The 14,637-nt window shown below is 31.2% G+C and overlaps 1 protein-coding gene across 2 annotated transcripts in view; it reads right to left on the reverse strand.

Annotated features, from left to right (window-relative positions):
• Positions 1-14,637, reverse strand: part of LOC134713272 (tyrosine-protein phosphatase Lar-like) — a 168,047-nt gene that overhangs the window by 43,235 nt on the left and 110,175 nt on the right. The window contains exon 14 of one of the 2 annotated variants that reach the window (XM_063574929.1): positions 13,115-13,384. In XM_063574929.1, the coding sequence (XP_063430999.1) occupies positions 13,115-13,384 (270 nt within the window). Of the gene's footprint in view, positions 1-9,658; positions 10,242-13,114; positions 13,385-14,637 lie in introns of those variants that run through there. The other variant, XM_063574930.1, reaches the window with a different exon arrangement.

The raw sequence follows: 14,637 nt of genomic DNA on the forward strand, positions 1-14,637 counted from the left end.
GTAAATGACTAAGTAACTACTGTTGTTGAAACCTCCTTATTTTTCCATGTGGAATTTTGTTTTTTGTTACCAGTGTTTTCCCTTAATCTTGCAATTGATCTACAATTTCTTATAGTATTCATGAAAGATACAAAAGATACAAATGCTTGCAAATAAACTATTCCCAGGTGTGTTGTAAAATTATTCTCAGGTGTGGTGTAAATTTTATGTTGGATGTAATGACTGCATCTGGATTTAACGAAAAAATGCAATAATATTTCCTGGGAGATAAACCAAGATAGAACACAGCTGAGGGATGGAGTGTGCCTCATCAGGAGTACCTCATCAGGAGCACCTCGTCAAAAGCTGCAGCTGTTGGAGTGGGCAGGAGATTTGTACATAACACATTTGATTATTTGTTATAATATACAAACATCCCTGGTAATTTGTAGTTACAAATAGATTGTGATGTTTAACATAGGAACAGAATGAAGACAACATACTGAGATATATACAACATTTCTCACAAAAATTGTTTGCATTAATGATATACACTCAACACCTATAAAGTAATTGACCTTAGATTTATTAGTTTCTTTTGACTTTGTTCCTAATATTTCATTTTATATCTTATTTTATATGCTCAGATGCCAATAAAAAAAGAGAAATATAAGCAGCGGAAAAAACAAGACTTTGTTCCAAGAATAAACTAAATACCAAATTACTCCCTGTACTGAACAAATATTGAAGTTCAATGAAAAATCATGTTTTGTACATAAATACCGTCCGATAAGTTAGTTTCCAGCATAAAATGAAGAATTTTTTGGTTTTAAAGGGGGAGGGGAATGTGGTGACTTAGAATAAAAAATCTAAATCTTCGACAAACCAACACACAACCATGTTTTCCAAGTCAAAAATACATAAAGCTGCAAATATTTCTGAGCTCTGGCAAAATAAAAGCTTTTCAAAGAAAACCACCTTTTTGTAATATAAAAATAGTTCACTGTAGTATAATAAGTAGAAACTTCTCCTTTTGTCTACATAATCATGTTAAAATAAATATTCCATAACGGGTAATTTAGACATAGACACGTTCAGCAGAATCAAATTTAAAACTCGTTAATTTTCTCCATCAATTATTCATCAAAGACCACAGGACTACAACAGTATGAGATCTGTCTCATTTTGACAGACACCATATATGTCATAAAAAAGGTTTGCTTAATCAGTAAACAATGGTATACCTAATGAGGTTTCCTCCAAATCAATACCTAACCTACAGCTGTTAAATCTAATTATTGGTCTTTTGGAAGGAAACCATACCTGGTCTAACGTTGAAGCTAAATCACATTTGTTTCTAAACAGGAGCAATATAATCATTCTTATTTACATATACCTGAAGTTAAATAAAAAATCAAGCGATCAATTGAAAGTGCTGATCTGAGTCATCCATTTGTTAAAATGTCATTCTGAAATATTCCATAATTCTAAAGAGAATCATCAATTTAACTGTGTAGCATTAATAGTTCCATGGTAAACAGCAGAAAGAGGATTATTGTCAGTAAAATTAAGGACATTATGGTTGACAGTTTAAATCAACACCGATCTGCGATTGAGGATTTTTATTAATGCATAAAATGCAACAGTTATAACAGGTTCACAATAATACAAAATGAAAGAAGAGATTTTACATTTGCATCAATTAAATTTCACAATTTTGCCAAAGGTCACAGAATCCCAAGAATAAATAGATATAAAAAGATGTAGTATGAGTGCAAATAGACTACAAAACACATTGTTGATATATGAAATCATAAAACTGGTGTATATAGAGAGAACTATCTTGAAACTCAGCAAGACCCAAACATCTGCCTCACAAACTCTGGTCCTTTAAATCAGCATGACAGAAAACTGCTAAAGAACTATTTCAAAGGAATTATCAACCCTTGTATTTACAATCTTAAATATATGAAGGGTTAACTTCTCCAATTTATCAATCTGCAACATTAACAGATGTCCAAAGTTTCCACCTCTTGCAAATGGCATTCATATTTAAAATCTCAACAAAATGTTTGAAGAACTGCAGATTGTGTCAGAAAATATGAAAAAAGTGTGTATATCATTTTTGTTTTCACTCAAGATCCATGTGATATTAATATCTCTTTACTGTCACCTGTCCTCATAAAAAACTTAGAAGCCAAGTATAAACTAATTGATATATAGAGCTATTTGAAGTAGTGTTGACATTTTTAAATGATTACTGATGTCAATATAGCACCAGTATCTCACCATCTAAAACAACAGCTGCTGGCTTTACTCATAACCATTAGTTATGATAAAATATAACAGTAAATCTAAACACATTCATGTCAAGTTTTTATACAGAGATAGACAAATAATGGATAACAGAATTCTTCTGGACCTCCAAAATAAATCAGTAAAATTTGTTTGATGGAGCAATGGCATAGAAGATTCATCTGAACCAGTAGAAATCCATGGTGTTAACTGTTAAAGGGGTTTTCCTTTCAGATTGAAACTGAAACACCAATAAGACCAAAAAGGACCTAAAACTGAATAAGTTGTCCATTGCATCAGTTGATGGATACCATCATGTGCCCATTGGCTTTCCTTGATTCTGTTCATAAACCATGGTTTGAGTAGCATGAAATTGGGACACATTTCACAGATAATCTGAATATGCAAATATTTTTGACCAGGAATAATAACTGACTAGAAGTCTGGGGAATATTTTAATATTCCAGGGCATCGTTCATCATGTTCACCTGCTTTTGAAGGATCAAATGCCATAGAATAAAGTTTGCAGCACTGACCTGCCATAGAAAGAACACTTCATTTTCCCACAAAAACCAAGTACTCTATGAAAAGCACATCAAATGTCAATCACAACTGATGTCAGATACATTACTATAGAGTGGCCATTGGCAGGTTTCTCTCATGCCAAACTATTGTAGATTTCAGAAATACTACAAGGTTTATAACAAGATTCTGGGGAATGTTAATTACAGCTGGCAGATCAAACTTCTTTTGTAAAAACAATTCATTTAGTTCATGGTAAACTGCACATGGTCTTCCATGTTACAAGATTTATTTGTGGCTCACAGCTTTGATTTTTTTTTTTAAATTACTACAAAAGAAGTTCAAGTAAAGGTCTTTTATTTTCAGAACAATTTTTGTCATTCAGGTCAGGCAAAAATATATGAGTACTCAGGGTTTCCCATTTAAGAAAAATAGGGTAAATTGGTAAGATTTCCCTCTTATTTTACAAAATGTTGATATAGGGAGACCTACAATATTGTCAAGATTCGCTACCAATGATTTACAATAAAACTTCAAGATATACATTTAAGGATAGTTGGTAAAACCTAATACCACAAGTATTTTTTTTATTTTCTTTTTTGGAAAACATTGTGTCATTTATGAGAAAGATGTAAATATATATGATTTTTCTTCTTCATTTCTTGAAAGAGGTCAACAAGGTAAATACAGCCTCTTGTGTAAAAACAGATCTTGAACATGATGAGGAAATCAGATGTTACAAATTTGTCAGTGTCATGTGACATTGTCTCCTCCAATTAAAATCTTCTAATACACAAAGGAGGGATTGTATAGCTATTACTTGGATAAAATGTCTACTGGTATTAGAAAATTTGATTTATTTTAGAAAGTAAAAGTTCAAGTCAGTAAAAAGATCTTTATCTGTTCTGTAAATTTGTCAGGAATATGGTTATCCTTAGTCTCCAGGGTCCATCAGGTTTTCTATTCAAATGAAGAGGCAATATGTTCCTGTAAAATGCCATGAAAATTTCTACACGGAATATCAACAAATCTCCAAATCATTTGTTATCAGGAACATCCAAAAATAACTTTTGTCATTTAATTTTATTTAATGCTGATGGGACAAATGAAGAAAAATAAAACTTGCCATATTTCACAATGTTCTATACATCTTTTTTGTACATGATTAGGTTCAATCACAACAATCATGTTTTCAGAATTTCTATTAAATTTGGATTAGTTAGGTACAAAATACATAGTATCAAGCTCCTGTGGTTTCAAACATTTTAAAATCTACATTTAGTGTTGCACCAACCTAGTTTATTTATTTTAAAAAATTAGATGGGGTATGAATGCCAACTGACTCCACAAGAGACCAAACGACAGAAATTAACAACTATAGGGTACTGTATGACCTTCAACAATGAGCAAAGCCATCATATATTAGTTGAGTTTTCTAGTTCCTTTGGAGAAATGTTCCAAGTACATGATGTATGTTACAGATTTAACCATGTATCATCCATTAGTTCGTCTGCAAGACTTTTGGGCTAAAAAAAAGCTTTGGCACCAATTTTAAAAGACACAAAAAAAGAATTAATCATATAGAAAATAGGCAGGATAGAAATCATGCCTTATAACAAGGAAATAGAAATCATGCCTTATTACAAGGATAGAAATCATGCCTTATTACAAGGATAGAAATCATGCCTTATTACAAGGATAGAAATCATGCCTTATTACAAGGATAGAAATCATGCCTTATTACAAGGATAGAAATCATGCTTTATTACAAGGATAGAAATCATGCCTTATTACAAGGATAGAAATCATGCCTTGTTACAAGGATAGAAATTGTGTCTTATTACAATGCACCTTTTCTACATTCATCAGAGCTTTATATTTGCATGTGTTTCATAACAATTTTAAATTTTCACTAAGTTTTATTTCACTTTACATATTTTACATGACATGTTTATACTATTTTCATGACACCTTCAAATCATTTACCTAAATACCAAAAAAACTTGAATATGATACAACACATAAACAGAAGGGTGAGAAACCAAAAAACTTTTATATGATACAGAACACATCAAGAAGGCTGAGAAAATTTCATTAGAATTTGAAACACATCTCCAGACTTGAAACTATAGCTAGAACAAACAGTCTGCCATTTGCCAAACTTTGTCAAAACTTTTTCATCATACCATGATTGTTTACTTAGGAGCATTCTACCAGAAGCACAAACCTTATATCTACTTGGAAAAATATCCTGCACAGTGTCAGTGCTCCTCAAATAATACAAATATTTCATTGAAAATTTTATAGCCATTATAAACTGACTATAAATCAGCGAGCCACCGATTAGCTGCTTATAAAACCAGATGTATTGTTGAAATAAGACATGTGCAAAAAGATTTACTGACAAAAACCAGTTTTAAACTTTATCAATGTTAAGAAACTTTGATGTCTGATTGTATTTATTATTCATTGCCATTGGTATCCTTAAAGATCAAACAACCTCTCAAATCAGTTAAATATTAACCCATTCATTGCCATTGGTATCCTTAAAGATCAAACAACCTCTCAAATCAGTTAAATATTAACCCATTCATTGCCATTGGTATCCTTAAAGATAAAACAACCTCTCAAATCAGTTAAATATTAACCCATTCATTGCCATTGGTATCCTTAAAGATAAAACAACCTCTCAAACCAGTTAAATATTAACCCATTCATTGCCATTGGTATCCTTAAAGATTAAACAACCTCTCAGTAAGGAATTGAAAGGACTTATATCTTTTATGCTATGCTGGGAAAACTCAAATCAAACAGGCTGTGCTTCATAAAACATTGTGGACACCAACTTAGGAGTTATATAACAGAGTACAGAATAGCACTTTCTTTCCATGTGGTCAGTTGATGGTGTGATCAGTGCTATTTTTTTTACAGTCACTTGAGTGTCACCAATGTTCTAAGAATAATTTATGCACCACCAAGGGAAAATTTCCATTCATTAGAAATTGAAGCACCTATTGTTACCTGAGTGGCCAACTACTGGGCCATTATCAATAATAAATGTATTGAAAATAGAATTTTATGCCAAATTTATCATCAAAATGCCATAATTAACACAATCATCTCATCCTACAAAATTTCCAATAATACAATTTGAATTTGCTAAATTAGATATAAATTTGCAAGAATTCTAAAACCAGTCACAATATTTATGCTAGGCATTTATCAGTTTGCTCACAAATAGCCTTCAATGACAATATACCAACCCACGCCGTTCTCAGACCTGAACAATGATTTCCAAGATACCGGAACTGAGCTCAACCACATTGTAATCTATCAGTAAGACTGACAACACATGTACATTTGGTTATGAAATAATCACTTTGTGGGTAATAGTATGACATAATAAGTTTATTAATACGGCTGTAAGATAATCCTAGAGAGGTATCGAAGTATCATAAAGTGTCTACAGCTTATCTAAGGAGAATAGGTGGAAACTATCAGACAGCCAGAATCTAAGCTTATCTTCAAAGATAAAAATCATCAGAAACATCTTAAACAGGAAATGCTCCTTATTTTCATAACTAATAAATTCTTAAATAGCTCTTGTTGTATGTTTTTTTTTTACATGTACAGTTTTATTTAAAGCATGGATCAACTCAAACTGATCATAAAAACATATTTTTTCTATCACAATTATTTTTGCTTGCAACAAAGAAGCTTGATTTTGTTAGCTGAAGTTAACTGAAAAAAATAACAAAATTTGTCAGATACAGCATGGTCTACACACAATGCATCCTGGCTTCCATTGTCGTAAAAGTTTTTGTCCATCTTTTTTTTCAAAAGTGTTTTGACAAATTGTCTAGTATAACCACATCAAAAAGAACTTTATCAACAGTGACCAGCATGATAAATGATGAATACAAATAACAACAGGATCTGTAGAAAGTCCTCAGCAACTTGACCAATGATGGACACACATATCAAGGGATCCAAAACTGCAGATAAAAGAACGTTTTCAGCAGGGGGTGAAATTAATAGAGTCACAATACCATGCTATCACTACAACATCTAGACATGACCTCCTCTCACTTCAGATCAGGGTAGCACAGAAAGTTATGACCCTTCATTATTAGTGTTTATCACCCTGATATCTAGACAATAGCATTGATGACCTCCTCTTATCTACAGGTAACAAATTACCTCTTTCAAGTCTGCCTCATATAATCAAGATATCAATGAAATATGGTACAGTACCACAGTATGTCTATGGAGAGAAAGTAATCATACAACAGCTTTAATCTCCTCTCACTTAACACTTATCTTAATGAAATATTGACAATGTTTTAATATATCATTATCCATTGGACATATGTAGATTATGTTAATTAACACCTATTAACCATGTTGGGGAGATCAACATAGATTTATAAACATCTGCTTGTTATTGAAAGATAGAAGTACTTTTAGGTCAGCAAAATTACATTTCAAAGTCTTGGATAATTTTTGTACTTTAAGGGTTCTCAATCTGATCCAAAGTCTAGCACACTCCCAATCTGATACCAAAGTCTGGATTTTTTGAAAATGTAAATCAATGTTTCCCCTAATCTACCAAAAACTAAACTCAACAAATATTGAAGAAAAAAAATCAGTGTGAAGGGCACATGGTCTCTGTGGTAAAGATATTGACAAAATCTTACTTTTGCTTATCAAAATTCGAAAATTAATTTTCTTAAAAAAAGTGTAAATTTATATTTTGATGTGCATACAGTCAATATTGAAACTGTTCCTCGATGTGTTTTTTCTGTTTACTGTGATATACAATAAGATGGAATACAATATACAATAAGATGGAATAAAAAGAATTATTGATAAGTTCATTATTTAGTTGTTGCATTACTTCATTTTTCATTTCCAATTACTTTAAGCAACAGGATGTTTATTGCAGTAAAACAAAATTTCCGTTTCAGATGTTTGCAAGGGATTCAAAGTTTCATTAATGATGTATGCATGTTTTGTTTCTGAATATGGACTGCAATTGAATTGACTGGAGATACCTTTAATACAAATAAATTTACAAATATATGCAACGGTTTTTAATTCTTTTGATCTTATTTATAACGGTTTATTAATAACAAAAAATTATTTCAGTGGAAAAAAAAAATTCAATGAACATTGTCCATCCTTTTTTTCTCATTTATGTTTCATATTTCTTAGAAACAGTTAGGTTAGGTATTTAATCTGTGTATTATACATGTAAACAAACTTTTCTTAAGACCACTTTATGATAAAATTAAGGGGATCTTCTCCAATTAGATAACCCCAAACCCAATAAACCAGCATGCCCCCCTTAGCAGAATGGGTTACTCTACATATTCCTAATGAACTCCCCCACATGGACTCACCACATGGTCTCCCTCCAGACAAAACAGATGGGAATATAATTATGTAATCAACTAATCCCCCAAACAAACACCAAAGTTTCCTGTCAGATTCCTCATAATTTATCAAATAAATTTAACATAATTTACAGCTTCACTGCAAAATCTATTAAAGTAATAATAAATTTATTTTCATCCAAATTTTCTAAATAGTTTGGTAAAAGCAGGTGTAAATTATGTTTACTTTTTATGCAACTTTGCATTTTTTCCCCAATAAAAGACAGAATTGTCTAACCCTTGGTTTCAGTGGTACGTTGACTTTTTATGCAGTTGTGCATTTTTTCCCCAATAAAAGACAGAATTGTCTAACACTTAATTTCATTGGGTTCAATGTTCCATGAGAAAAGTAAACATTCACTCTTCATTAACCAAAGAACAAAGCAAAGAATGAAGTGAAATCGAATTGTGAATTGCTGATGTCATCTTAATGATGGAGACACTAATGTATTATTTAGAACCATTTTGCAACAAATAATTGTGAACCTTGTCAGGCAGAACTACCAACAATAGCATACCTCCATCTAATTATACACAATTATTGACAAAAATGTGAAATTCATTATGCTGATGATAATAATATTATCTTGAAAATTGTGCGTTAATTAAGAAAACCCAGTTTATTACAGAAGAAAATTACTACATACACAAACAGAAGTAAAAGAAAAAAATCTGATTGTTTTTTTGCTTGTACAGGAAAGCCAGCCATATGTTTTCAGTTAGAAAGTGCTTGTGTTAAGTGGCAAGATTCACAAGAAATTAATTTTACATATACTTTATGAAATAAATTGACTAATAAATTTTGTCAGGTTAAGAGTGCAACATTTATTATTTCTGATATTATTGAGTTATAAATATCAGACAATATTTGAAGCTAAGGAGAAGTGAGTAGTTCCAATCTTTAGAAGTATTTTAATAATTTACTTCTCCTGTTCAATTAGAAAGGTATAGAAACTGTTTTCTACTTAAATATCAGGAATATTGCAAAGAAGGTTTTATCAAATTTAATACTTTTGCTTTTATTTTTTACTTACATGAATAATTAGTGTAAACAGTTAATTAATTATGCATTGCAGACTTTAAAACTGAAGAAATTCTTTTGTTTAGTTTTTTGCAACATGTGGTCTTGCAACCATTCAGTAAATAAACATGAACTTCAAAACAATATTCCAACCAATATTTTAAAACAAATTTAGGAAAGTCAGAAGAAAAAATACAGACAAAGAATCAAAGTCTAAGAAGCATTATACATTAACATACTTGAATCTAATAGAAATGCAGACTAGAGACTATAACCATTTAAAACAAACTAGTCAAGAGCAATTAGTTAAATATTGTCGCCTTGAAAAAATGGGGAAAGAATAATCTTGTTACAATATGTTTAAAAGATTGAGACTTCCCCCTATTAGAAGAACATATATACCTACCTAACGAACCCGTTCTCTTTTCTATAATGTCTGTTGGTCGACTGTCACCTACATCATTTACTGCAATCACTTGAAATTCATAATCAGTAAAAGGTGTCAATCTACGGACCTTATGAGCAGGATCACGCATTCTCTCCTCAGAAAATATACTGCTACTATCCCCCTTTTGTCTATACTGTAGTTTGTAGAAATTAATTTTGTCCCCTGGTACTGGTGTCCATGACAATTTGACAAAGCCTGGACCTGCATCCACAACATTAAAATTCACAGGAGGATTGGGAATCTCAGCCAGATTTCCAGTGGCCAACAAAGTCAAAAGTGAATAGAAAGCCAGAAAAGTTCTATGAAACTTCATGTTTGAACAAAAGACGGAAGAATAACAAAACTTCACAAATACTTTATCCTGATAGTATACAATCACCCATCATTGAATATAACTATCACATCTTTTTAATTAAACATCCAATTAATTAAAGAATTGTAATTATCCTTTTCTGAGTGGTGAATATCAATTAAAATTCCAGTATGTGTATTCAATCATAGATTGTCCATCTACTACATGCACTTCCTATGTGTGGATGCTATTTCTGTCTCAAACTAGAATCTTATCATGTGACAAAATCCCTGGTGTTGATTGGTGGGTCAGTAGGTTACTCCATCATCCCTAATCAGTGTTTCCATAACAACACACCATGCTTCTAACTGTCTTAATCTACACAGAGTTTAAAACTGAGGAAATCTTTGTTTTTGCAAGCAGGCTAATTTAGCCTAAGTATGTTAAAGCTACCAGTACTATCTATGGGATCTTGTAGATAAGGATTCAAAAAAGAACCTGTTTCACTGATAAAGAAGTATAAAATTCTGTAGGATGAAACTCTACCACTTACTGAGAATTTTAATGAACAACATTCACATTAAGGTTGAAAATATCTTTATCCAAGTTTTTATACTGATAAGCAATGCTAGGTACATGTTCTAAAGCACAGTTCAAAGATTGGGTTTTGATGCTAATCAAAAGTAGTGTCTTCTTCCAGAATGATAAATTTAATTCATAACATTCTCTAACTATAATTGTAAATCCATAGCAAGTACACAAAGCAATGGAAACACCAAGCTTAAAAAAGCTATAAATTATTCAAATTAAACTGACAATTATTCCATAAAATTACAAAAATTAAAATCTAAAGCATTATATTATGGATATATTCATTGATGCATTTCCCAACCAATAAAAACAAAAAAATGATTAAGAAAATATCCTCCAATATGAAAATAGAAACCTTTCCGAACTGATTGGAATATATCTGCTTCATTGAAATCTACCGATATTTATATAGAGAACAACATTCCCTAATGGCAATGGATTAGTTTAAACAAAATCCACTTCGGAATAAACTTGAGTACCTGAAGCTAGAACATTAATTCTAAAACACTGCTGAGAACCAGATCAATCTAAACTATAATTTCCAATTATTGACAGTCTAGTATAGGGATGATAATTTTACAAATTACATAATTATCTTCAGTAATCAGTTCTAGGTATTTTCCACTGTACGTTTCGAAATCATTTTTTAAATCAAGGAGTGTATTGGATGGAAATAGATTAAATAATGTGAACAAACACTGGCATTTTTCAAAGAGGAAGAAAGAGAATTATATTTGTATTTATAGAAAAAAGGAGTAATGATATAAATAAAGAGATGTGGTATGATTGCCAATAAGTTGACAATTCTTCACAAGAGACCAAATGACATCAATATTAACAAACACAGGTAACAAAATAGCCTTCAACAATGAAAAAAAATCCCCTAATCATGACAAGCTATAAAAGTATATTAGTACACTTCAATTGAACCAATCTAAAAGACACTATTTATGTATAGAAATAACAAAAAGTTGAGGGTGTGTTCAAACAATAACATAAGATGGTATCAAACATATAATTGGGTTTTTCCTACATGCAAAAGCAACATTTACTTTTTTGCTATTTGCTTAAATCAAACTTTCTTCCCACAACAAAACTAACTATTTGTAAACAGTTAAACCTCATCTTTTTAACTTTGTTTCCATAAGTGACAAAAACGACTCTCTTGTGACCTTCAATACAATGATTGTTCGTGAGTTGCTAGTGATGATTATATGGTAATTTGTCACATGCCCTGTTATTTTTCATTGATGTAAATAAGTAGATTTTTTTATTCATTTGATATTGATATCCTATCTATTATATCTGAGAAATAAATGTGATCAAAGGTGATCTTTGATCAACATGTAGGTGGAGAAACTGATGGAACTAAAACACAGAACTAAAAAACATGACAATTTGCTTTGTTTGAAATGTATCATAGACTTGTAACAGTTGGAAAATTGAAACACAATTTGATGTAGACACCAACATACCAAATATAATCCAAGAGGGACAAAAGGATGACAATAAGACAGCTTGAAACAACCATACCATCCTTAATTATACAACCTATTTTCAATTTTAAAGATATCTTAAGAAATAATTTGCTTTTTATAGATAAATCCAAGATTGATTTACAATTTAGTTAGAAATACAACCCGTCTGTATTACACAAAAGAAAAAAATAATACTATTAAACCAAAATAAAAGCCCCCCTCCTTTGTCTGTTTACATCATTTCAAACAAGGAGTAACTTCATAAACATGCATTTACAATTATATGATACATTTGTAAATCATGATAGAGAGATGGACTTAAGAAAGAAAGAAGATAAGAAAATCATAAGAAGAGATTAGTATTGGTTATCATAGTTATTTATCTGTCAATTTATGTAATGATAAATTATAGAGATAAATATTGAAAACTTCCATTATAACTTTCATCAAAGAAACAGATTAGGGATAAAGGTTCATAAAATACCAGCATGGGGTCAATGAGATATAAGTGCTATTTCTATTTTGTAATAACTTGGGATGTTGTGATTCTGACTCCAGTCTGATATCTGTATATCATTTGCTTTTCGAAGAGATACAACACTCAATAATTGACAAAGAAAAAAATATTTAGTTGATTGTCCTACCTTTTTACTTGGACTTCTACTGTATATTCCATACAATACTGCACATGTCTAGCACTTGCTTTGTATGTTAATAGTCTAACTTCCACTGAACATGATGTTCAATATTTCAAAGATCAGATGAAGAGACACATGTGCACATGTTGCTCTCTGTAACAATAGCCTTACCTTTAACTTTAACTTGTACCACATGTGCACTTCTTGCTTTCTGTAACAATAGCCTTAACTTTAAGTTTGACTTGAACCACATGTTCAATATTTCCCAGTTCAGATGAAGCAACACATGTGCACTTCTTGCTTTCTGTAACAATAGCCTTAACTTTAAGTTTGACTTGAACCACATGTTCAATATTTCCCAGTTCAGATGAAGCAACACATGTGTAGTTCTTGCTTTCTGTAACCATAGCCTTACCTTTAACTTTGACTTGAACCACATGTTCAATATTTCCCAGCTCAGATGAAGCAACACATGTGTAGTTCTTGCTTTCTGTAACGTTGATCAGTACTAATGTATTGGTTCCTATGTGCTCCTCGTCTTCTGGGGTCAACTCTATTGGTCCAGCACGGAACTTGACCTTTGGCATTGGTGACCCCACAGCCACACAGGTCAGGTTGACATTTGTGTAGGGACTGATCTCGACATTCTTTGGTGGCATTGTAAAATGAGGAGGCACTCTTCTCACTATAAAAAACAAAAGATAGTAAATGTAAGGGTATAGAGTTAGACTTATTTATACAATTTTACTTGATTTGACCCCAGCTTTTTTGTAAATTCAAAATCAGATGGCAGAATAAACTTGAAGATAACAAAATGTTCCTGTGTTGAAACAAAAATTCCTCATTCTGAAATCCTACAATACTAAGGTAAATTTCTGTGCTTCAAGCTGTTTCACATGAGCAATGCCGATTTCAAGACCATAACCAACATTTACACCAAAAAAACAACACTTTAACAGGTTTTGTTTTTAGTTCATAACAATTATAAAATTTTAGCTAAATTTTCAACTTTGGTTGACCACTTCATCTCTTGTAATTTACATAATAATTTGAACACACAAATATGATAGCCCATGGTGTGTATTGTTATAATAAGTCAATAACCATAACAACAAATTCATATTAAAACGATATTACAAGCTGTAGGAGCAAATAAGAACATTGATTTGTATTGACTAGTGATCTTAATATTGTACAGAAAGTAAACACACTAGATGAGATTTGACTTCATGCTTTAAAGTGAGATCTATGGGAAATGATACAATTTCAATTCATTTGTATAAGAAGCATCCATCCTTTGCTTCTGTACTATTTACATGATTAACTGACATAACTTTATCTTGTCTAGGAACAAATAGATAGTAGCAGCGGAGGCATAACATTTTTATTTCAGTATCAAAGTTAAAATAATTTAGCTTAATAAATTGGAAAGCAAAATATTGAATTCACACTACAGAATTTATCCTTCACAAAGTAATAGTCACAAAGTAGTAGTGGATATTTATCTGTTCTTTTTGCATGTGTTTAAGTTTTCTGAAGTACAAAACCACCTATCTTTTTATATTTTATTTTTTCAATCATGTTGAGCTATAAAACTAAAAGAATCCCTGCACTGTCAGATAGTATCTAGTACATCTTTTGGATAGGATTGTACAGACTCTCTACATCAAAATCTTATGATAAGACTAGAAAAATATATACATCTCTCAGGAGAGATATAGAGATGGTAACACACTGATATAATGGAGGGCTTCTTTGCCAAAAAATTATAACTGATGTGATAAGGAAAATTACCTTAACATGAAAAGATGGGCATGTTCTTTTATTTGTTTCTTGAATTTTTCTGCTAAAAATTTATTTGCTCTTTAAAAATATTAAATATTTTACTCATCACTTATCACAATTGAACCATTAACAGGAACATGGAAGTTCGTATAA

The sequence above is a fragment of the Mytilus trossulus genome, chromosome 1 (assembly GCF_036588685.1).
Source record: "Mytilus trossulus isolate FHL-02 chromosome 1, PNRI_Mtr1.1.1.hap1, whole genome shotgun sequence".
In the NCBI taxonomy this organism is placed as follows: domain Eukaryota; kingdom Metazoa; phylum Mollusca; class Bivalvia; order Mytilida; family Mytilidae; genus Mytilus; species Mytilus trossulus.